At 50.0% G+C, this 22,638-nt stretch overlaps 3 protein-coding genes across 11 annotated transcripts; 1 reads left to right on the top strand and 2 right to left on the bottom strand.

The window, feature by feature from the left end:
• The first annotated feature begins 340 nt into the window (after positions 1 to 340).
• HMBS (hydroxymethylbilane synthase) lies at positions 341 to 9,146 on the top strand. 9 transcript variants are annotated; one of them, XM_054241343.2, is made up of 14 exons: positions 341 to 595; positions 3,860 to 3,913; positions 4,219 to 4,432; positions 4,663 to 4,712; positions 4,798 to 4,853; positions 5,262 to 5,339; positions 5,568 to 5,645; positions 5,764 to 5,839; positions 6,937 to 7,050; positions 7,661 to 7,699; positions 8,033 to 8,152; positions 8,390 to 8,443; positions 8,563 to 8,649; positions 8,734 to 9,146. In XM_054241343.2, the coding sequence occupies exons 2-14, from the start codon at positions 3,878 to 3,880 to the stop codon at positions 8,905 to 8,907; spliced, it is 1,176 nt and encodes a 391-aa protein (XP_054097318.1). In that variant the 5' UTR covers positions 341 to 595; positions 3,860 to 3,877; the 3' UTR covers positions 8,908 to 9,146. The 9 variants fall into 9 exon arrangements, with proteins under 9 accessions (XP_054097318.1, XP_078195797.1, XP_078195798.1 ...); XM_078339671.1 differs by having other exon boundaries at positions 4,219 to 4,291; XM_078339672.1 differs by having other exon boundaries at positions 341 to 528; positions 4,126 to 4,291.
• Positions 9,147 to 9,471: 325 nt separating this feature from the next.
• H2AX (H2A.X variant histone) lies at positions 9,472 to 11,060 on the bottom strand. The gene has a single exon (XM_078339675.1). It carries the CDS (start codon positions 10,982 to 10,984, stop codon positions 10,553 to 10,555), a length of 432 nt encoding a protein of 143 aa, XP_078195801.1. The 5' UTR covers positions 10,985 to 11,060; the 3' UTR covers positions 9,472 to 10,552.
• Positions 11,061 to 12,499: 1,439 nt separating this feature from the next.
• DPAGT1 (dolichyl-phosphate N-acetylglucosaminephosphotransferase 1) lies at positions 12,500 to 17,555 on the bottom strand. Its single transcript, XM_002754509.8, has 9 exons — positions 17,166 to 17,555; positions 16,685 to 16,805; positions 16,297 to 16,510; positions 15,930 to 16,076; positions 14,413 to 14,497; positions 13,866 to 14,054; positions 13,466 to 13,553; positions 13,144 to 13,299; positions 12,500 to 13,070 (listed from the first exon to the last, which is right to left on the bottom strand). Exons 1-9 carry the CDS (start codon positions 17,324 to 17,326, stop codon positions 13,005 to 13,007), a joined length of 1,227 nt encoding a protein of 408 aa, XP_002754555.1. The 5' UTR covers positions 17,327 to 17,555; the 3' UTR covers positions 12,500 to 13,004.
• Positions 17,556 to 22,638: the final 5,083 nt, after the last annotated feature.

The raw sequence follows: 22,638 nt of genomic DNA on the forward strand, positions 1-22,638 counted from the left end.
GTGGTGGTGCATGCCTATAATCCTAGCTACTCAGGAGGCTGAGGCAGGACAGTCGCTTGAACCCGGGAGGCGCGGGTTGCTGAGATCGCGCCACTGCACTCCAGCCTGGGCAACAAGAGTGAAACTCTGTCTCAAAACAACAACAACAACAGAAAAATGCAGGCTACTTCAGGGTTGTAGCAAAGCTAAGTTTGAACAGAGCAAAGGAAGCGCCATAGAAGGTGTGCTACTCGCTCATGCCACAGCTGGGGAATGGAGAGGTCGAATGGGAAGGTCCACTCTGCCGCAAAGTTCCAATTCCCGCCCAGAGGGAGGCACCTCCCCTTCGAGGGAGGGCGCCGGAAGTGACGCGATGCCCTGCGGAGACCAGGAGTCCGACTGTAGGACGAGCTCGGGCCCCACGTGTTCCCGGTGCTCGCTGGCCGCAACCCCCGGCTTCCCAGGGCCGGGGGACCTTGGCGGCACCCGCACACAGCCTACTTCCCGAGCGGAGCCATGTCTGGTAACGGCAACGCGACTGCAACAGTGGTGAGTGCTGAGCCGGTGACCAGCACACTTTGGGCTTCTGGACGAGCCGTGCAGCGATTGGCCCCAGGTTGCCATCCTCAGTTGTCTATTGGTCGGAACGGCTATCCATTTTTTTTGTCCGAATAGTTTTTAAAGGGCCGGTTGCCCTTCGAAAGGAATGGGGAAATCAGAGAACGGTGGTGCTAGGTTAAGAGTGAAAGGATTGTCTGGAACAGAACGGCGTTCCTGCGGGCATCTGGGTGGAATTCCTGTCAGGCCTGGGATGCAAGGCTCTAGATTTAGTGACCCAGACCACGAATGTTCGTCTACACAGACCGGGCCCTTTCACTTGAGGCTGGGCCGAGGCGGATGCAGATGCGGCATCTTTGGGAAGACACGTTCTACTTTTGATCCAGAGGAGAGAGTATAAGCCAAGCTTCCAAACTGCAAACAAACGTCTTGGAAGTGTGCCTTCTCTCTTTTTCTATTGTAGTGGTGTCCCAGCTACAGCCAACTCTCCAATCCCCAGCTGAGATACACCCACTGAATTACTACCGTGGGTGGGAGGCTACCGTGGGCCTTCCCATTACCACCCTGCCTGCCAAGCTCTGGGCTTGTGCACAGGCAAACTGCAGAGTTGGTGGAAGCCACTGCCAGCCTGAGATAAGAAAGAGATGGGGAGCTGCTTATCTCCCCCTGTCCAGCCAATTGGTGAGGGGTGGGATTCTTTGCTCGTGCAAGCATTCCAGAGCCCTGGACTAGGAGTAGGAAGATCTGAATTGTAGCCCCAACTCTCTACCCGTTGTTAGCTGTGTGACCCTGGCCAAGTCACCTCACCCCTCGGTGCCCTCTTTGCTTCTGTAACATAGTGCCAAAGGTGCCTGTCTTGTCTACTTGATAGGATTGTTGAGAAGACAACAATATGCAAAAGCAATAGCTTCAACATAGAAGTGCTCAGTGTTTTATTTTATTTTATTTTATTTTTGGAGACAGAGTTTCGCTCTTGTTACCCAGGCTGGAGTGCAAGGCGGGATCTCGGCTCACCGCAATCTCCACCTCCTGGGTTCAGGCAATTCTCCTGCCTCAGCCTCCTGAGTAGCTGGGATTACAAGCACGCGCCACCATGCCCAGCTAATTTTTTGTATTTTTAGTAGAGACGGGTTTTCACCGTGTAGACCAGGACGGTCTCGATCTCTTGACCTCATGATCCACCCGCCTTGGCCTCCCAAAGTGCTGGGATTATAGGCGTGAGCCACCGCGCCCGGCCAGTGTTTTATTTTTTAATGAAATGGTTTGACTTGAATATGCTGTGCACATTCAATGATCTTAAGGAATTATTTGAACCTAGTAGTTCTGGGACCTTAGATTCCTTTCTGTGGGCTCCCTGTGGCCCAGAATTTTGGTGGCCACGTTTAGTATTTCAAGCCTAGCCTAATTTGCAAAGGGTCTCCCAGGGTTGATTTATTGGAGTGACCACATGGAGTAGACCAGAGTCTAAGGGCAACAAGCTGTTACCTGCTCCAGCAAGAGGCCTCAGATGTCTGGGTACAGAAGAACTCCACAGTACCCTGGCCAACATGGTGAAACCCCATCTCTACTAAATATATAAAAATTAGGCCAGGCATGGTGGCTTACGCCTGTAATCCTTGCACTTTGTGAGGTCGAGGCAGTGGGTTGCCTGAGCTCACGAGTTCAAGAACAGCCTGGGGAACACGATGAAACCCCATTTCTACTAAAAATACAAAAAATTACCTGGGCGTGGTGGCACATGCCTGTAATTCCAGGTACCCAGGAGGCTGAGACAGGAGAATTGCTTGAACCTGGGAGGTAGAGATTGCAGTGAGCTGAATTCGCACCATTGCACTCCAGCCTGGGCAACAGAGCAAGACTCAGTCTCAAAAAAATAAAAATAAAAATAAAAATTGGCCGGGCGTGGTGGCTCATGCCTGTAATCCAAGCACTTTGGAGGCCAAGGCGGGCAGATCACCTGAGGTCGGGGAGTTCAGGACCAGCCTGACCAACATGGTGAAACCCCATCTTGAAAAAAAAAAAGGAAAAAATAAAAATAAAAATTAGCCAGGCATAGTGGCATGTGTCTCTAGTCCCAGCTTCTTGGGAGACTGAGTCAGGAGAATTGCTTGAACTTGTGAAGCAGTGGTTGCAGTTAGCTGAGATTGTGCCACTGCACTCCAGCCTGGGCAACAGAGCAAAACTCTGTCTCAAAAAAAAAAAAAAAAAAAAAAGTGTCGGTGGGGAGAAAAATAAACAAATGAATAAATAAAAAGGAACTCCATAGGATGAACATCCCAGATCAGGGAATGTCAACAGTATCAGTATCTACGGTGGCTACTGTCTGATGTAGAAAGAAATGGGACCTCCATTTCTTAGACTGAAGAATTCAGTTCTACCTACTTGGCAGTGAATACTTTTGTCCAAGGTAGTCTGGCAGGAGGAAGAGGTGTGTCCTTTTGAGTTCTTGGCTTGGGCTCTGGCCTCCCAATATTTCCTTCCTGGTGAAACCAGAGGCAGCACTCTAGGTGAATGAACGTTCGGCAGTGCAGCCTCATATGGATTATCTGAGGCAGAAGAAACCTGAGTCCAAACCTCTTCATTTTATAGATGAACAAACAGATCCTGATGGGACAGTGTACCCAAGGTCACCCAGCCAAGAGGCTGAGCAGACTGTACATCAGATCTCTCTACTTCAGTCTTAATGTATGCAGTCCAGCCAGATTAAGGAATGCTTAATACTGTCTGCTTTTCCTGCTCTGAAATCTTCATCCTCTTGAGTTCTTTTGCAGCCAGACATCTGGGCCTCTTGCTGGAGAAGGTGGCAGCTTGCTGTTTTTAGACTCTAGTCTACTCCATGTGGCATTTCGATGGCACTGAAATTTTCTCAAGTGCCTCGTCTGTTGTAGATAATGAATCTGTCCTCCAGTGACTCAGCACTGGTTCCCCAGTGTGGTCCTGGCTGCCCTGCCCTGCCAGCTGCAGGCCCAACCCTCCCTGTGGCCAGGCTGATGGGCCTTATCTCTTTACCCACCTGCTGTGCGCCACACTCCCACTGACAACTGCCTTGGCTTCAGGGCTCAGTGTCCTGGTTACTGCAGCGACAGCAACAGCAGATCCTACTATCGCCTCGCTCTGGTCTCTGCTTCTGTGGGTCCCTGAGGAAGGCAGAAGGAACTGAGGAAGGTTAAAGGGACCAGACTTGGAGTATTTCCCCACTCTGAGACTCAGCTGGTCACAGGCTGAGTTCTTTTCTTCCAAGCCAGTGATTCTGGTTCTTGGACAAGGTGGTGAGGAACACAAGGAACAGAAGGGGACTGTGACCTGGGAACTTTTTCTGCAGGAAGAAAACAGCCCAAAGATGAGAGTGATTCGTGTGGGTACCCGCAAGAGCCAGGTGAGTGCAGGAGCTGGGGTGGAGGAGGTTTGTCGGAATAGTTGTGATGCTCACAGCATCACAAATTGGGGGACTCAGAGGGTTGGTTTCTAGCATGGAGGAGGTGGGGTAGATGGGCGGGAGAATGGCAGAGTACATTCTATGGCAAGATCATCCCTAGGCTGGGAAAACTGTTGGAGTGCATATGACTCCCAAGCCCTTCTCATTCCCAGATGGAAATTCCGGTCCCTTCAGCATCTGCCTAACCTATGAGAGTCTGAGCAGTGGCTGGGAAGGGCAGGACTAATTGAAATCTCTACCCCCAGCTTGCTCGCATACAGACGGACAGTGTGGTGGCAACACTGAAAGCCTTGTACCCTGGCCTGCAGTTTGAAATCAGTGAGTTTTCTGGCAAGGAGTGGAAGCTAATGGGAAGCCCAGTATCCCAAGAGGGGAGAAAACAGCATTTCTGGCTTTGCCTACAACTAAAGCCTGTCCCACTGCCCCGAGAATCCCTCTTGGCTGCTCCCAGCTCCAAAGGTGCTTTCCTCTGAATACCTCCAGCTCTGACTACCTGGGTTAGCCTGGCATTTAACATCTTGAGCTTTGGGTCTTTTTTATGAGTGTTTCTGGTCTTCTGCTCGATTGTACATACTCAGAGGGCAGGGATCAGGGCTTACATGCCTCTGTCCATATCATGAATTGTAGCACAGTGCTGGCCTCAGGAAATGTTGATCAATGAGCACCTGATTGATTGACTCTCTCCTCAGTTGCTATGTCCACCACAGGGGACAAGATCCTTGATACTGCACTCTCTAAGGTAACATCATCTTCCCCCCAATTCTTGTCCCCACTCTTCTTTCCTTCCCTGAAGGGATTCACCCAGGCTCCTTCTTGCCCAACAGATTGGAGAGAAGAGCTTGTTTACCAAGGAGCTTGAACATGCCCTGGAGAGGAATGAGTAAGTAAAGATAGGAGTGTGGTGCCACCTCCCCACCACCCCGGTCTCTTGCTGGGACCCTAGTACGTTAGGTCTCTTGCAGGGACCCCGGATGTCAGCTAGGCTGCTGGGTTTAAACCCTCAGAGAGGCTGAAGGCGGCTCATAGATGGGTTTTTTCAGCCCTCAGAAAAGGAGAGTGTCTTGGTTCTGAGCCATCTGGCTGCCTGGACTGCAAGAACCACCGGGGAAGCGAGGGTAGGAGGGAGGGTGAGAGGAGAGCATGTTTCAGGCTCCTGAGGTCTTGGGAAGGCGTGCTTCCTGAACTGCCCTAGGTTCCACTACTGAAGTAGACCCAGGGATGGATGGAGAAGGGGTGAAGGCTGGCTGCTCATACACTTTTTTCTTGCCCCCCTCTCCCATCTTTTTAGAGTGGACCTGGTTGTTCACTCCCTGAAGGACCTGCCCACTGTGCTTCCTCCTGGCTTCACCATAGGAGCCATCTGCAAGTAAGAGTCTTGCAAGTAAGGGGACTTGGGCAGGGGTAGGCATCATGTGAACCTTTGCCTTTCCCTTTGGGACCTGACCCTCTGCTCCGGGGTTATCTCCTCTGCCCTGAGGAGTGTTGATTGGTGGCAGAAAACTCAGGAAATACCAGTGAGTTGGCAATCGAGAGAGTAGAGATGATCTGAACTGAAATCTCTTCCCTCATTTTATGCCCTTCCCTCATCCCCCAGGCGGGAAAACCCCCATGATGCTGTCGTCTTTCACCCAAAATTTGTTGGGAAGACCCTAGAAACTTTGCCAGAAAAGAGGTAAGTGGGGCCTGTATAGGCAGCTCAGTGGGATGTGCCCAAAAGATGGAGGAGGAAGAGAGGAAAGGAACAGTGACAGCCTAGTGTTAAAATCTCATTGTAACCTCTCTCTTGGCAGTGTGGTGGGAACCAGCTCCCTGCGGAGAGCGGCCCAGCTGCAGAGAAAGTTCCCACATCTGGAGTTCAGGAGCATTGTATCCTTTTAGAAGATGGATGGGGGCAGCAGCCAAGGAAAAAGACAAGGTCTAGAGGACTCTGGAAGTCCTGAGAATGGAAGGGGCTTCCAGCTAGCAGCACATGGAGTCAGTGGCCTGTCTTTCCTTCCATCCACTCATTTGTCCACGCATTTATAGTCTATAATGTTTTCTTAGCCCCAGGCAAGTGCTTAGAATGCAAGGCATTGGGGATAATGGTGAGCAATATAAACATTGCCCCTGCATATGGAGTTTACTTTTTATTTAGGGATAATGCCGTTATACTGAACAGTGACTGCTTCTGAAAGGATAAGAGAGTACCTCTTTTTTTTTTTTTTTTAGACAGAGTCTTGCTCTGTCGCCCAGGCTGGAATGCAGTGGCGTGATCTCTGCAACCTCTGCTTCCTGGGTTCAAGCAATCCTCCTGCCTCAGCCTCCCAAGTAGCTGGAATTATAGCCACCTGCCACCATGCCTGGCTAAGTTTTGGATTTTTAGTAGAGACGGGGTTTCACCATGTTGGTCAGGCTGCTATAAAACTCCTGACCTCCGGTGATCCACCAGCCTCTGCCTCCCAAAGTGCTGGGATTACAGGCTAGAGCCACCATGCCCGGCCAGTACTTCCATTTTTATATGCTATTATATTGCTTTGACTTTTACAATGAATATGTAGTACATTTAATAAAACTAAATTTAAAAATAGTATGTGGTAAGTCAAGATGCGAATTTTTTGGAAACTTCTAGATGGAACATCTAAACACAGAAATCTGGGGGTCAGGGAAGGTTTCTCAGAGGTCTTGTAACCTTGGGCAAATTATTTAGCTTTCCTGTGTCATTTTCCTCATCTATAAAGTGGGGATAATAATACTACCTTCCTCACAGGGCTGTTGGGAAGATGCAATGAGCTGACATATGGAAAGTACATTTAGAGCAGTGACTGGCATGTAGTAAGTATGATATAAGTGTTAGCTGTTACCATTAAGCTGACAGCTGGAAGATGAATGAAAGTCAGCCAGCTAGAGAGGTTAAGACTCAGGCAGAGGGAACCGCATGAAGCCCCAGATTGCCCGACACTGTAGTCCTTAGCAACCCTCCACAGCGGGGAAACCTCAACACCCGGCTTCGGAAGCTGGACGAGCAGCAGGAGTTTAGTGCGATCATCCTGGCAACAGCTGGCCTGCAGCGCATGGGCTGGCACAACCGGGTGGGGCAGGTAGGGGCTGCCCCTATCCTCTCCCCAGTTCGTCTGCATCTCCTTTCTGCCTTACATCATACCCAATTTAGGATTTTTAGACTTTATGATTGTGTGAAAGCCATACACATTCAGTAGAAACTGTACTTTGAGTACCCATACAGCCATTCTGTTTTTTACTTTCAGTACAGTATTCAATAAATTACATGAGATTCAACACTTTATTGTAAAATAGGCTTTGTGTTAGATGATTTTGCCCAACTATAATAGGCTACTGTTAAGTGTTCTAAAAACATATAAGGTAGGCTAGGTGTATTAAATGCATTTTCAGCTTATGTTTGCAACTAACGATGGGTTTATCATGATGTTACCCCACTGTAAGTTGAGTACCTTCTGTCTTCACTTCTTGACCATCCCACCTCTACCACCACAAGCTGGGAAGATTGCGAAGCAGAGGCCAGACTCTAGGCCTTAATGGAGAAAATTTACAAAAATAAATAAATAAATAAAAGGACAGACTCACACTTAGGTCTACCCAGGCTTTCTAGATTATAGGGAACCCCCAACTCACTGCCAGGTGTTTTAGACATCCCCATGTCCACCCTTCTGACTACCTGTTCTGCCTCCACAGATCCTGCACCCTGAGGAATGCATGTATGCTGTGGGCCAGGTATATTTGACCAGGGAAGCCACATGTTGACATACCCCTTCCCTTTGTTCTCAGCCAAGAAGTTGGTCTCACAACCTTCTGCATCTTGTTCCCCAGAATAGCATTCTCAGGGAGGGGCGGGCCTTGGGATTCTACCAGTCCAGAAGACGCTGGGGAGCAAGTAGATAGAGGTGTTCCCATGGCAAGTAGATAGTTGGTGCCATTGGTTGGGGAAAATCAGTCCAGAAGACCCTGGGGAGCAAGTAGATAGAGGTGTTCCCAATGGCAAGTAGATAGTTGGTGCCATTGGTTGGGGAAAATCAGGCCTGATGTCCTAGGGTGTTTTTCCATCAGGGGGCCTTGGGTGTGGAAGTCAGAGCCAAGGACCAGGACATCTTGGATATGGTGGGTGTACTGCATGATCCTGAAACTCTGCTTCGCTGCATCGCTGAAAGGGCCTTCCTGAGGCACCTGGTAGGTACGACCTGTGCTCAGCCTGTGGAGGGCTGGGGACTTGGAGAGCTGGGAAGGGTGGTGGGGAGATTTCTCACATGAATGCTTTGTATATAGTGCTAACTCATTCTTGTTGAATGTTGTGTATTGAGAGGACCAGGTACGGGCTCACAGTTGCCTTTTCAGTGGTGTCCTTAGGTCTGTGGTCACAGGGTGGTATTAAGAGCCCTTGGAGCTCATAGCAACTTCTCATTGCAGGAAGGAGGCTGCAGTGTGCCAGTAGCTGTGCATACAGCTATGAAGGATGGGCAAGTAAGCAGTGGAAAATTGGTGGAAAGGCAGGGAAGGGACTGTGGCATTTCTTCCTGTGCATCCAGGCTTCTAAGCAGTCTCCTCTCATACTGTATTGAGGCAACTGTTTTCTTCCCCAGCTGTACCTGACTGGAGGAGTCTGGAGTCTAGATGGCTCAGATAGCATACAGGACACCATGCAGGCTACAATCCATGTCCCTGCCCAGGTACCAAAGCTGAAGGGTGAGGGGGGTAATAAGAGTGCATGTAATCTCTCTTGTTCTCACCAAATCCCACCTCCACTCATACAGCATGAAGATGGCCCTGAGGATGACCCACAGCTAGTAGGCATCACTGCTCGGAACATTCCACGAGGACCCCAGTTGGCTGCCCAGAACTTGGGCATCAGCCTGGCCAACTTGTTGCTGAGCAAAGGAGCCAAAAACATCCTGGATATTGCACGGCAGCTTAATGATGCCCATTAACTGGTCTGTGGGGCAGATGCCTGGGTTGCTGCTGTCCAGTGCCCATTGTCATGCTAGCTGGGGAGCAATTACCCCAGGAGACTGAACAGCAGGGTCCAAGCCTTCCAGGGATTTGCCTCACTATGAGCCCCTGATGACTGCCTTGCCTCCTCAGTATGTGAGGGCTTCATCTCTTTAGAGAAATCCAAGCCACAGCCTTTGAATGTAACCAGTTCTACTAATAAACCGCTCTGAAGGTGCTTTTTGTTGTTTTTCTTTCGTGGGGTGGGCAGGAAGATATGAACAAAGCCCTTTCATCCTTACTTCTGAGGCTGGGACTTTTGCCCAAAGTTCTCCTGGAACATCCTTTCTGCTTCTGCCTAAATAGTTTTCATTTCACACAGAATAAATTGTCTCCCAGAAACACTGAGAAACAGCCATAATCTTAAATTGCTATGGTTTGTCCCTTCTCTATAACAGTAGAGCCTATTTATATTGCATACCCTTCCCACCCCCACTGTCTCGGGAAGGTGTACAAAGTCACTAATTCTACAACCCTCTTGCAGAATGAATACAAACGCTCCATTTAAAAAAGAAACAATCCTTTAATAAAATTAGTCCATCTAAAACTCCCCAATGCCTCAGGTTCTAGTGTTGGAAGGGTTAGCTGCAAAATTCCAGTTCGAAAGCCAACAGAGGCTCAGTCCAGACAGGGATTAACCGACTTGTGCTGGTATCTAGGTGCTTGGATTGCCGAGTCGAGTTTGCTGGAAGGGACATGGGGCAGCGTGGGGAGGCCCGACAGGCCTGGCTGCCAGTTGGCTTCCGCGAAAACGACTCTCGCTGTCCACATAGCCAGCCGTGAAGCCAAACTGCAGGCCTCCACCCTCCCCCAAATGTCCTCCTAGGAGGCAGTCACTCGGGAGGAAGATGTGCCTGTTACCAGGTGTTTCGTCCCGGCCCCAGCGCAGACCTATGAATGAAGATGGAGAGCTGACGTGAAAGGCCTGAGTCCTGGCCGCAGAGGGGGCGCCAGACGGATATCAGCGAGCCCATCTCTCCCACCAAAGCCTCCAGGCCAGCGGCCACGTCTCAAAGTCCTGGGCTAAGCACCACGACGGGGGAGGACCAGACGCCCCGGCTGCAGCTGCCGAGGGACGGACTCACCTTCAGGGCCGCCGGCCTCTGGGCCTGGGCTGCCCACCTCGGCCCTGCGTCAGAGCGGAAGGCCAAGTCTTCCAGAAGGTGCTGCGGCCTCCCCGCAGCCCCTCGGCGACTCAGGATCGGGCGGCTGAGTCACGAGCGCCGAGGCGGGCAGGTGCGGCGTCGCCGGTCTCCCCCCGGCAGGCTCGGGTCCTCCGCGCCACGGCGGTCCCCGCAGAGCGCCCTAGCCGTTTCCGGACCGCTCGAGCCCTGCCGGAGAGCGGCCGGCGGACGTGGCAGGGCCCGAGGCCGACGCGGCAGGGGGCGCGGGCCACGAGTGGGGGCGGACGGGGACTCCAGGACGGGCGGTGGGCGAGGGGAGGGGCAGGGAGGCGGGAGCCGCGGCCCGCTTGCTCCGCAGTCTGAAGTGGCTCAGCTCTTTCCGTGAGGGCGGTGGTGGCCCTTAAAAGGGCCTTTGTGGTGGCATGGGGAGGCCTGGCGGCCGGCCGCGACGCGGGCCCTCTTAGTACTCCTGGGAGGCCTGGGTGGCCTTCTTGCCGCCTGAGGGCGCCTTCGGCCCCACGGTGGCGCTGGTCTTCTTGGGCAGCAGCACGGCCTGGATGTTGGGCAGAACGCCTCCCTGGGCGATAGTTACGCCGCCCAGCAGTTTGTTGAGCTCCTCGTCGTTGCGAATGGCCAGCTGCAGGTGGCGGGGGATGATCCGCGTCTTCTTGTTGTCGCGGGCCGCATTGCCCGCCAGCTCCAGGATCTCAGCGGTGAGGTACTCCAGCACTGCCGCCAGGTACACTGGAGCGCCGGCGCCAACGCGCTCGGCGTAGTGGCCCTTCCGCAGCAGCCGGTGTACGCGGCCCACGGGGAACTGGAGGCCGGCGCGCGACGAGCGCGACTTGGCTTTGGCGCGGGCCTTGCCGCCAGTCTTGCCGCGGCCCGACATGCTAGCGAGGTAGACCGGCGAAGCTCAACGGCTCAGAGACACCAGGACAAACACTCTCCGCAGTCCAACTGCTGTCGCGCGCGCGCGCCGAGAGGCCGTTTTTATAGGCCCCCAGGACACACCTCCGCACCCTCCTGATTGGCCCTTTTCTCCAGTACCCTCCTCCGATTGGTTGCGATTAACCCTTGGGTGTCGCGCCTCTGCTGAGGTAGCGCGCCCGTCGATTGGTTAAATTTGAAAACCTTTTGCCCGGGGAGAAAAGGCGAAAAGGAGGGGTAGCGGGCAGACGGCCAACCACCCGCGAACGTAGCCAATCATTGTAAAGCGCGCGAGATTTAAACGGTACAGTCGGAAACCAGAAGCTGAAGACAGAAGGGGTGGAGTCTGAGGCCACCTAGAAAACTTCTGGGAAATTGTGCTGGAATAGGAATTTTAAAGGACAGGGGTCAATACTACAGCTACCGCTGCCTCCCTTTCCAGGCCAGGTCACTCTCTATACCCTTCTCCTACCTGGCAAAGGGAGAAAGGGAAATTAGACCCTTAACGTTCTTTTCTTTCTTTCTTTTTTTTTAAATAGACCGGGTCTCGCTCTGTCACCCAGGCGGGAGGGCAGTGGTGTGATCTCGGCTCACTGCAGCCTCGAACTCCTGGGCTCAAGGGATCTTCCCTGGTCAACCTCCCTAGTAGCTGGTACTCCAATCGCGCCCCACCATACTTGGCTAATTATTTTATTTTTGTAGAGACAGAGTCTCGTTTTGTTGCCCAGGCTGTCTTGAATTGGGGCTTAAGCAATCCTCTTGCCTCTGCCTGCTAGTGTTGGGATTACAGGTGTGAGCCACCACACCCAGTGACTCTGAAAGTGTGATCCCATTCCACGAAACAGGGTAACTTTAATCTTTTGGCCCTCCTGAAGTATCAGGAGTTCTTTTATTTTGTTTTTGAGACAGAGTCTGGCTCTGTTGCCCAGGCTGGAGTCAGTGGCACATCTTGGCTCACTGTAACATCTGCCTCCCAGGTTCAAGCAATTCTCCTGCCTCAGCCTCCAGAGTAGTTGGGACTGCAGGCACACACCCCCACATTGGGCTAATTTTTGTATTTTTCGTAGAGACAGGGTTTCACCATATTGGCCAGGCTGGTCTCAAACTCCTGACGTCGTGATCCATCTGCCTCAGCCTCCCAAAGTGCTGGGATTACAGGCGTGAGCCACCATGCCTAGCCAGGATTTCAATATTTATTCAACATGTTCTGTTTGGTCTCAGTTCTGTTCATTTCTTGCTAGAAGAAAGGAGAGAGGAGGCCACTATTTGAACCCTCCTCCATGGCTAATTAATAGGAAGAGCACTGAAGTGGAGTCAACCTCAGATCTGTTTCTGGCTCTGCTGCTTACTGCTATCAGAACCACCGTATCAGATTATGCAAGGGAGAGAGATAGGCATCCTGTTGGTGGAAGTACTCTCACCAACCCTCTCAATCTACCCAAAAATGCCCATATAGGAAATATACCTACAGGAACAATAAGAAAAAGACAACACTTTATTGTCTCCATTGGGAGCATGTAGCCCCCTGCTCAGCTCTTACTAATCAGAACACTTAATTTACAATCAAATGACATGTCACCTTGGAGCCTGTGTCCCTAGCCCTGGCCCAAGTTCTATCCCAAAAACCAGCAGTTCCTTGAGAGTGAGGATTCTGAAATGTGAGTGTGGATAACTGCAAAAAAAACAAAAACAAAAACAAAAAACTGCTGTATCCCACCCTATGAGGCTGCAAAGATGGGATGGAGAGGGAGAGAGTGGCAAGTTGCAGGAGGCCATAGGCAAAGTCCGATCAATTGTCAGTAGAGGACAAGAAACGCCCAGGATGCCAATGATCACAGGGAAAGGAAAATGCTGAGAACAAAATCTGAAGGAGCACGGAAAGTGAGAGATGCCTGGGCCAGGAGGCAGTCTTGGTCCAGAGAGAGGTCAGCCTGAGTCAGGAATCCTAGAGACTGTGAGGTAAAGGACAATGATCAAGGGACTCAGACATCATAGAAGAGTCGGACGAGCTGGTATCGAATGGAGAAGGTGATGGCACTGCCCAGGATCTGCAAGGAGAAATGGGCTGGAGTAAGAATCATGAAGAAAGGGAGACAAGCAGGTGTAAACCCTCATCCTCACCTGCAACAGCAGCAGGAGCAATGTGAGGTTTCTCTCATGTATGGGCCCAAAGATTTTAAGTAGCAAGTTGATGAGGGTCATGTTGTTACATTCAGTGAATTCACCATCTTCAGTCTCACTCTGGTGAACTGTCACCAGCCGGAGGCTATCTGCCACCTGGAGGGGCCAAAGGTGAAGAGAACTTCAGCTAATACCTAAGCTTCAGGAATGTGGCTCTGTTTAATGCTTCCAAGTTCCCCTTGGATCTGATGTAGGCCTAGGTTCCCCGTTCCTTGAGGTCAGGATGGCAACCTAGGGCCTTACCTCCTTGTTACCCTGTTACCTTTAAAATAAAGGTGCCCAAGAAAGAGAGGCTCTTGGTCTTGAACTTGGAATAGCTCATCTCCAGTTTGCCTGTCTTGATATTGAGTCTGCGGGGGGGAAGATAGCTTCATGTGACTGGGCCACTATTTGAACCCTCCTCCCTGTGGCTAATTAATAGGAAGAGCATTGAAGGTGGAGTCAACCTGAGATCTATTGCTGGCTCTGCTGCTTACTGCTATCAGAACCACTGTGAGCATCAGATTATGCAAGTAAATGTGCTTTGTAAGTTATAAAGGGCTACTCACATGGAAATAGTCCTTGTTTGGGCCTACTCCCTTTGCACAGCAAATGTATAGGTTTGCATTAGATATCCCAAGTGAAAAGGCTATGATGTCCATTTCAAGCCCCAAAGCGGCTACCTGGGTATGCGGTGGCGAGGGCAGGGGATGATATGCAGGAGCTGAGGCAGTGAGTAGAGGAAGTTGAACACCTGGGGCATGAAGAATAGTAGCATGGTCTTGCTGAAGTGTCCCAAGATGCCCACCACGGCAAAGGTCATGCCAGCAAAGTAACAGAAGGTATCTCCCACGAACACCCGTGATGGGTACCTGTGTGGGGGAGTGGATGTGAGCCAGTGGCAAGAGGCATTACCAACCCTTTCTCTCACATCACACCCTATGGGCACTGGACTGGCCCTGACCCTAGTTCTGACTCAGAGGAGACTCCAGCTGCACAGCAATTCTGCAGGATCCAAGGCTCTGAATTCATCTGTTCCTAGGGCCTCCACGCACTTATCCCCCACTACTGCTGGGTAGAGAGAAATTTCAGAATACAACCAACTGAAGATGCAGAAAACTCCACAGAGGTATGCACAGGTTTAGCCTCTCCACCACAAAGTGGGTTATGATAAGGACCATCTTTCCCATGTGTTCAGGTAGTTGCCCCCCTAATCCAAGGCCTACTTACCAGTTGTGGTAGAGCAATCCCAAAGTGGTGAAAAAAAAGGGTATCATGAAGTAGAGGGAAAAGACATGATCATCTCGACAATCACCTTTGGAAGCAAGGAATAAAGAAGGAAAAGCTAATACCCACTTCCCCTGAATACTTGATCCTATTTTTGTCTAAGTTCTGTTTATAGCTGTATCATCTACCTCACCCAAGTCACTTTCAAGAACTCAGTACCCCTTTTATGTCACCCAAGGCAACTCCCAATATTCTACCTCTTTCATGAAGCCTTCCTGAACTAGTTATTGTCTTAAATTTGGTTTAGACCATTCTGACCTAAGTTTGGATACCAACTTTACTTCTTAGCTGTATGACCTTGATCTTGATCATCACATATTTAACTTCTCTAAGCCTGTTTTCTCATCTGTAAAATAGGGCTGATTATAACATCTGCCACATAGAGCCATTACAAGATTTAAATAAGATAGTGTTTAAAAAATACTTAGCTTTAATAAACACTTGTTGACGTTCATCAGCCAAAGACCACCAGAAACATATCTATCGTTCAAAGCTAGGTTTAATGACTTGTAAAAAGGGAGACTTCCGAAACCACACATCACTGAGAACCACAGAATGTCTCAGTAAGACAGTGTTAGAAGGGGCTTATAGTAGGATTTGTTTTGAGTATTTTGGGAGAGGATGAAAGAAAGTAGTTGTGCTCTAGACTGGATGCTGTTAGAAAGCAGAAGTAATTCTATGATCAAGCATTTTAATGTTTAAGAAGTGGCAGGAACTGGCTGGGCACAGGGGCTCAAAAGTGTAATCTCAGCACTTTGGGAGGCCAAGGCTGGCAGATCACTTGAGCCCGGGAGTTCAAGACCAGCCTAGGTAACATGGTGAAATCCTGTCTCTACAAAAAATACAAAAATTTGTCAGGTGTGGTGGCACATGCCTGTAGTCCCAGCTACTCGGGAGGCTGAGGCAGGAGGATCATTTGAGTCAGAGGATATAGTGAGCTAAGATCATGCCACCACACTCTAGCCTGGGCAACAGAGGGAGACCTTGCCTCAAAAAAAAAAAAAAAAAAAAAATGTGGTAGGAACTGAGTTGTTATTGGAAAGCAGCAGCAGTTGCTAATGTTAGCCGAGAGAAGGGATCTTGGCCATTTTGTGGGTTGCTCAGTGTTCTTGTGATTTTGTCTGTACTCAAACATGACTATAGAGGGAGGGATCTAGTTTTGGTCTCACTCCCTTATGGTCACAGAGTGACCCTGTGTAATGTTGGGGTTCTGTGAAACTTTATATTCAATGGGAGAAGATCATAATCAAGCTATTAGTGCCAATCCAGCTATAAATGATGGGGCTGCTATTTTTCTTTCTCACTTTTAATAAATCTGCATTGTTATTTGTAAAGTAAGTAACTTCCCTTATCTTCTATAATTACTAAACATATATTGTTTTCTGAGTTTCCCAAAGCTATATATCAAGCCACACCTTTAACACTCAGACTTCTCTCTCCCCACCCCCAGTTCCACCTACCTTCCAGCTCTACCAGGTTGAAGACAATGATGGAAGCAGAAATGACTAGTGACTGGCCAGCCTCTAGGCCATTAATTCCTGCTAGGATATTGATGGCATTGGTACAGAACACTGCCAGCAGCCCCATGTAGACATAGTACAGGATTCCTGGGGGGAGACATGGTAGGAAAAGAAGTAGTGCCACCTAGGGGAAGAGGATTTAAGAATTTGAGATAAGTGGTGAGGACAGAGGATAAGATGAAGGGCCACCAAAAAGGATCTGGGCAGACACAAAGACAGAAAAGGAACACTTGGAAGAGAATGTGGCGCACCAGGAAGGGTACCCTGAAGTAGGTGCCATAGGAGCAGCAGTGGCAGGATTACTTACCCAAGTCCAGATGCAGGCCAAGAATCGGACGGAAGGGCTTGGGCACCACGATGGTCGTGTTGCCAAAGTTGGTGAAATAGACCATGAGGAGAGGTAGTGAGGCAGTGGTGGGTAGCAGCAGCTTATGGCGCCAGCGCAGATTCAGTACATCATCCGCAAAGCCCAGGAAGATCATGCAGCAGATGGCAAGGAGGGCACCTATCAGGGCCACAAACTGGGGGAGGCTCGGGCAGGTCCATGACTCAAGCCTGCTCCCATTCCATCGTTTAAGAATTCCTGTCTTTTCTGATCATTTCTTAGCCCCTCCCCGCAAGCCCAAATAACCCCACTTCTCTCAGGTACCTCCCAGATCCCAGCCACAAGCAACCACCCCCATGAACCCACTTACTTCATGGTGGGGGAATGCCTTACACTGCTCCTTCACAAAACAGTTCAGGAAGGGGAAAGGAATGAAGCAGAAGAGGATGATAAGGAAAACTGCACCGCTGATCACTCCCTGGGATTCTGGGCTGTGGCCCAGCAGCAAGGAGGTGAGGGGAGGAGGAGGAGGAAAGGGGGCGTGGTCACTCACTAGTGCAGGTATTACAATAACCCAAAGTGATCTTCTCATTCCCAGTTCTTTATTTTGGGAAGTGGTGAGGGGTGCGGAGGGAGAAGAGCACCACTCTTAGAGTCCCTAAACACCCAAGGGTCCCTACCCAGCCCTTCCCCAATGCGAGTAAGTTCTGCCCTTCACCTCTCTGAGTCCCAGGCTGTCTGGGTTAGTTCTGAGTCTCCAAGAATGGTCTAGCACCCCGGTTCCCGCCCCAACCCTGGCTACTCCTTCCTTAGCCCTTGCCCCCTGCCCGGACCCGTGTACGGCTGCTCACATCTGCTGTCGGCTGGATTTGTTGAGGTCCTGACCACAGAGGCGCGCAGCGATGAAGTGGCCCCGGAAGGCCGGGATGAGGGTGACTGTGGCCACAAATCCCAACAATGAGACGATCACATTCACCAGCAGCGGCATGGGCAATTCCGATAAGGCCCACATGGTGACCGGTCAGGGGCCCGGCTCCGACGCCTCTTCGGGTAACGGGCAAGCTGAGCAGCAGTCCTGAGGCCTAAGCGGTATGGAGTGGCCGCTCCCCACAGGCAGGCTCTTCCCACACCAATCTGAGCAAAACTCAACAACTCTGACTTGAGCCGCCCTCGAGACCCCCGAGAACCTCTCTAAAGCAACCTAGGTTCTGCCTCGCTGCACCTGCCTACCTACTGTTTCCGCCCGGATCTTATTCGCTGAACAACTATCACTGAGGAAGGCGGCGGCCGCCATTTTTAATATGGGCACTAGAGTGTGGAGGTCGGGGTGGAAGAGAAGTATGATTCTAAATTTCATCCTTTGTTCGAGAGCATAATCATCGCGAGAGTATTGGAAAAGCGATTAAAGAGAGGCAGCCAAGAATGGATGCTTTCCTAACATTATGTTAAAGATACTTCCAGAGCGGAAATGCCAGTTGCCCGGTTCCAAGATGAATGCCTCCTTGTACCACGTGTCTGACACCGCTCACATTCCGGTTGACGTGGGTTTTTAACTCCGTCCGCCTCCGAAGGTCCAGTTTAAAGGGCCCGTACCCCGCCCTTAATCTGGGAGGCCTCCGGCTCCAGGAAGATGGCTATTGAAAGGCACTGGGTGGGGAGCAGGTTCGAGGGTGTGGAGCCGTGCTTGTTCCTTGCAGGAAACTTGTTGCCAAGGTAATCGGAAGCCAAGATAAACACAGCTCAGTTCTCGGAAACGCAGCTAAGATTTGGAAGGATGGTGTCAATTCTAAAGCGTAGATCCTTGAAAAGCCCCTCCCAGGCCGGGCGCGGTGGCTCACGAGGTCAAGGGATCGAGACCATCCTGGTCCACATGGTGAAACCCCATCTCTACTAAAAATACAAAAATTAGCTGGGCATGGTGGCGCATGCCTGTAGTCCCAGCTACTCGGGAGGCTAAAGCAGGAGAATTGCTTGAACCCAGGAGGCGGAGGTTGCGGTGAGCTGAGATCGCGCCATTGCACTCCAGCCTGGGTAACAAGAGCGAAACTCCGTCTCAAAAAAAGAAAAAAAAAAAAAGGAAAGAAAGAAAAGCCCCCCCCACTGTTTTTCTTGTCCTCGATCCTGGTATATTTTCTCAACATCTCACCCACCTTCTGCCCCAACGGTAGCAGTTAGTTGCCCGGCAACCGATCTCAGCACTTCAGTGAAGGATTGGGAGTACCCTCAGGTCTTGGGTAACTCGAGACTTCTGCTTGGTCCTGGATCACTGCATTGTACCAAGCTCCCACAAGGAGGAGATGGAGATTTCAAGGCTCTGGAAAGAGCTGAGGAGGCAGAGGAATCAGACTCACAACTGGCTTCCTGTGAGCCTGAAGAACTCACAGTCAGTTTTTTCCTGCAGGTCACTATGCATTTTGCTTGGCTTGTACCCCTGCAAACAATTTCACCAGTATCTTTTTTTTTTTTTTTTTGAGGCGGAGTTATGCTCTTATTGCCCAGGCTGGAGTGCAATGGCGCCATCTTGGCTCACCGCAACCTGTGCCTCCTGGGTTCAAGCGATTCTCCTGCCTCAGCCTCCGGAGTGGCTGGGATTACAGGCATGCGTCACCACACCTGCCTAACTTTGTATTTTTGGTAGAGACAGGGTTTCTCCATGTTGGTCAGGCTGGTCTTGAACTCCTGACCTCAGGTGATCCACACACCTTAGCCTTCCAAAGCATTGGGATTACAGTCATGAGCCACGCTGTCCAGCCAATTCACCAGCATCTTTATTACCTTTCATTCCTGCACAGGCTCTTAGGTGGCAGATGATTTTCGTTGTTAGAGATGAAATCACCACTAGTGAGTTAGGGAAAGGACTCCAATAGCTTAGCGCTTTGTCCACTCTTCCCTCTATAGAATGTTCCAGAAGTCAGGGTCATGATGACTCTTTTTAAGCTGAAAATAGTTTCTTCTTTCCCTCAAAACCAGATGTGAGGCTGGGTGTGGTGGCTCACGTCTGTAATCCCAGCACTTTGGGAAGCCAAGGTGGGTAGCTTACTTGAGGTCAGGAGTTCAAGACCAGCCTGGCCAACATGGCGAAACCCTGTCTCTACTGAACATACAAAAATTAGCCTGATGAAGGCCAGGCACAGTGGCTCAAGCCTGTAAATCCCAGCACTTTGGGAGGCCGAGGCGGGTGGATCACGAGGTCAAGAAATCGAGACCATCCTGGTCAACATGGTGAAACCCCGTCTCTACTAAAAATACAAAAAATTAGCTGGGCATGGTTGCATGTGACTGTAATCCCAGCTACTTAGGAGGCTGAGGCAGGAGAATTGCCTGAACCCAGGAGGCGGAGGTTGCGGTGAGCTGAGATTGCACTCCAGCCTGGGTAACAAGAGCAAAACTCTGTCTCAAAAAAAAAAAAAGAAAAAAAAAAAATTAGCCGGATGTGGTGGCACATGCCTGTAATCCCAGCTACTCAGGAGGCTGAGGTGGGAGGATTGCTTGAACCCAGGATGTGGAGGTGGCAGTGAGCAGAGATCGTGTCACTGCAACCCAGCCTGGGCAACAGAGGGAAACTCTGTCTCAAAACAAACACACAAACAAAAAACCCAGATGTGAATTGGCTTTTCTATTGAAAATGGCTCTAATTAAGAATAACAAAAATGCAGATATGCATAAAACACATAAATTTCTGTAATTTCCTTGCTAGTATTCCACTAAATTTTCAGTACTTACACTGCTTCTATTTTTCTGTGTGTGTATTGTGTGTATGCACGTGTGCCCCTCTTAAACTACAAACTCCCAGGAGGCAAGTGTTTTCCACAGGGTGTTCCCATGGGGCTGGGAACACAGACATCTGTGTACAAGGAAGGCATCATCACACATAATGAGGCTGAGTCTGAAAGAAGCACTGAGGGTAATCGGTGCCTATGGAGGGAGCAGTCAGTTGTGACTACGGTAAGTGGTCTTGAGGAAGAGAAGTATCATTTCAGTAGATTATAAGAGTAGAAGGGCCTTTCAAAGGCGGCGACAGTGAGACGCCAGAAGCAGGTGGAAAGGAGGAGCTTGTGGGATCCCAGAGGAGGCAGCATTCAGTTATCTTGTTGACGATAAGTATGCTGAGACGCCCTGGAGGTCTGAGAGCCAGTCTGTATCTATTTCCTTTTTTAGGAAGCCAATCCTAATACATCTTCCTTCCTAGTCTGATATTAGGAAGCTTTGTCTCTTCTCCAGAGATCATTAGCTCCCCCTACCACTACCCTCCTGGGGAGGGCAGGAGGACGTAATTAAGGGAAGAGACACTAAGGATTAATCACCCACATACACATGTGACCATCAGAAAATGGTTACTAAGATACTTGCCATATAATCTGAGTATTTTTGCTCCCATGATGGTAAAGGCCCAGCTGATTATCAGACTAATCAGAAGGAGAAACAAACACATGACTTTTGGCATCACCTGAAATTGTGTGCCTTTCCTCATAAAAATTCAAAGCATTTGCCTGAATGCTGAAGCAGGCCCTAGGATTCACAGACCAGCTGACTTGTCAGCAGCCATGGACTGAGCAGTGTTTGAGATGTGCATCTCTTCTAAGTAGCCCTGAGTGCCTCCCAATGAGCAAGGCCAATCCACTAAATCTGATTGCTAGACAAAGCCTGTTCCAAAAATGTTTCATAGTGCCAAAAAGACAATAAGACCCCTCTGGATAGTCTGGGGCTGTGACATCTGCAGGACCCTATCTGTGGCTCTGTCCAGGCAGCTGAATCACTCTTTTTCCCCTTTTCCTCCTACCTCTCCCCTTTTAGTCTAGAAAAAAAAGTTGTTCACTAACAGCAAGCCTTAGGATTTGCCATTCCACTGGCATGACATGAATGATGTTTCAAAAGATAGAAATGGTATCGAAATTCTCAAAGTATATTTGAGGATTTTCTGTTAGACTTCTTAAAATTACAAAGTTTGGGCTGGGCGCAGTGGCTCACACCTGTAATCCCAGCACTTTGGGAGGCGGGCAGATCACCTGAGGTCGGAAGTTTGAGACCAGCCTGGCCAATATGGTGAAACCCCATCTCAAAAAAAAAAAAGACAAAGTTTCTTAATCCCTACTATGTGCATATGAAGCTCTTCAGTACTGTCGAGGATGAACTGATATAAATGCAGTTGCTTGTCCCCAAGGAGCCTACTTCAGCATATTTAGAGCATCTTGGTTGAACTTGAGGGAAGAGAGATGACTAAGACATGGTTCCCACCCCTAGGCAGCTTCCTGATTAATAGAAAAAGCAGACATATAAAGATTCGCTAGACTCTAAGGCAGAATGAAATAAGTGCTAGAGGTCTAAGAAATGGGTGAAAGAAGGAGAACTAGGCTGAGGGTGGTGGCTCAAGCCTATAATCCCAGGATTTTGGAAGGCCAAGGTGGGAGGATCACCTGAGGTTAGGAGTTTGAGACAAGCCTGGCCAACATGGTGAAACCCCATCTCTACTAAAAATAACAAAAATTAGCCAGGCGTGTTGGTGCATGCCTGTAGTCCCAGCTACTTGGGAAGTTGAGGCAGGAGAATTGCTCGAACCCGGGAGGTGGAGGTTGCCATGAGCTGAGATTGCGCCACTGCACTCCAGCCTTGGCAACAGTGACTCTCTGTCTCAAAAAAAAAAGAGGGAGGACTAACTAGGGAGACTCATGTAAGACTGAATTGTGAAGCAGTATCTGGCAGCATAGGACCAAGCACTCAGTGGAGGAGCTGAGGGAATAAATCAAAGAAGTCAGAGAACGGAGATCACTGGGAGATCTGAGGGTTCCTGAAGGATTCTTCTGGGAAGAGCGTCTTCATGGAGAAACTTTCTAGCTGGACAACTTCCTGCATAACCTGCTCCCCTAACCCTAGCTGCTCTACCTGACAGCTTCCTCCTGCACCCCTGGGTTCTGGCCCTGAGTTCTCTCCTCCCTTGATTTCATGTCTTCTCCCTTGAGATTAGAAACCCAGATTCTAGGAATTTCCACTGTTATGGCAGTCTAGTGACAATGCATGGGCAGGGCCACAGGAGGTTACCTCATTCACCCCCACCTTTCCCCATCATTCCTTACAGGGAAATTCAGGGAGCCCCAGGCTAGCCCACCACCTCCTGTGGCCCAGACAAACCTGTTGCTGACCTGTCAGGTTCTGTCTAGCCCTGCAGCCCTACACTTTAGAAGTCATTGTTTATTTCTCTTATTGTCATGTGCTCATTCCTCAGAAAATGACTTGGAATGGGGAAAAAGACACTTAACACCTTTCCATCCTACCTCTTTAAGAAAGGGACTGTGTGCCAAAGACACTCCCACATGTGTGAAGAAGGGG

Source organism: Callithrix jacchus, chromosome 10 (genome assembly GCF_049354715.1).
Source record: "Callithrix jacchus isolate 240 chromosome 10, calJac240_pri, whole genome shotgun sequence".
In the NCBI taxonomy this organism is placed as follows: Eukaryota; Metazoa; Chordata; class Mammalia; order Primates; family Cebidae; genus Callithrix; species Callithrix jacchus.

Coding starts and splice junctions, on each gene's coding strand:
- HMBS (XM_054241342.2), top strand. CDS start 496: ATGTCTGGTAACGGCAACGCGACTGCAACAGTG. Junction 4,713..4,797: donor TTGATACTGCACTCTCTAAG/GTAACATCATCT, acceptor CTTGCCCAACAG/ATTGGAGAGAAGAGCTTGTT. Junction 7,700..8,032: donor GCATGTATGCTGTGGGCCAG/GTATATTTGACC, acceptor TTTTTCCATCAG/GGGGCCTTGGGTGTGGAAGT.
- H2AX (XM_078339675.1), bottom strand. CDS start 10,984: ATGTCGGGCCGCGGCAAGACTGGCGGCAAGGCCCGCGCCAAAGCCAAG.
- DPAGT1 (XM_002754509.8), bottom strand. CDS start 17,326: ATGTGGGCCTTATCGGAATTGCCCATGCCGCTGCTGGTGAATGTGATC. Junction 16,806..17,165: donor AAATCCAGCCGACAGCAGAT/GTGAGCAGCCGT, acceptor GCTGGGCCACAG/CCCAGAATCCCAGGGAGTGA. Junction 14,055..14,412: donor GGATTGCTCTACCACAACTG/GTAAGTAGGCCT, acceptor TCCCCCACACAG/GTACCCATCACGGGTGTTCG.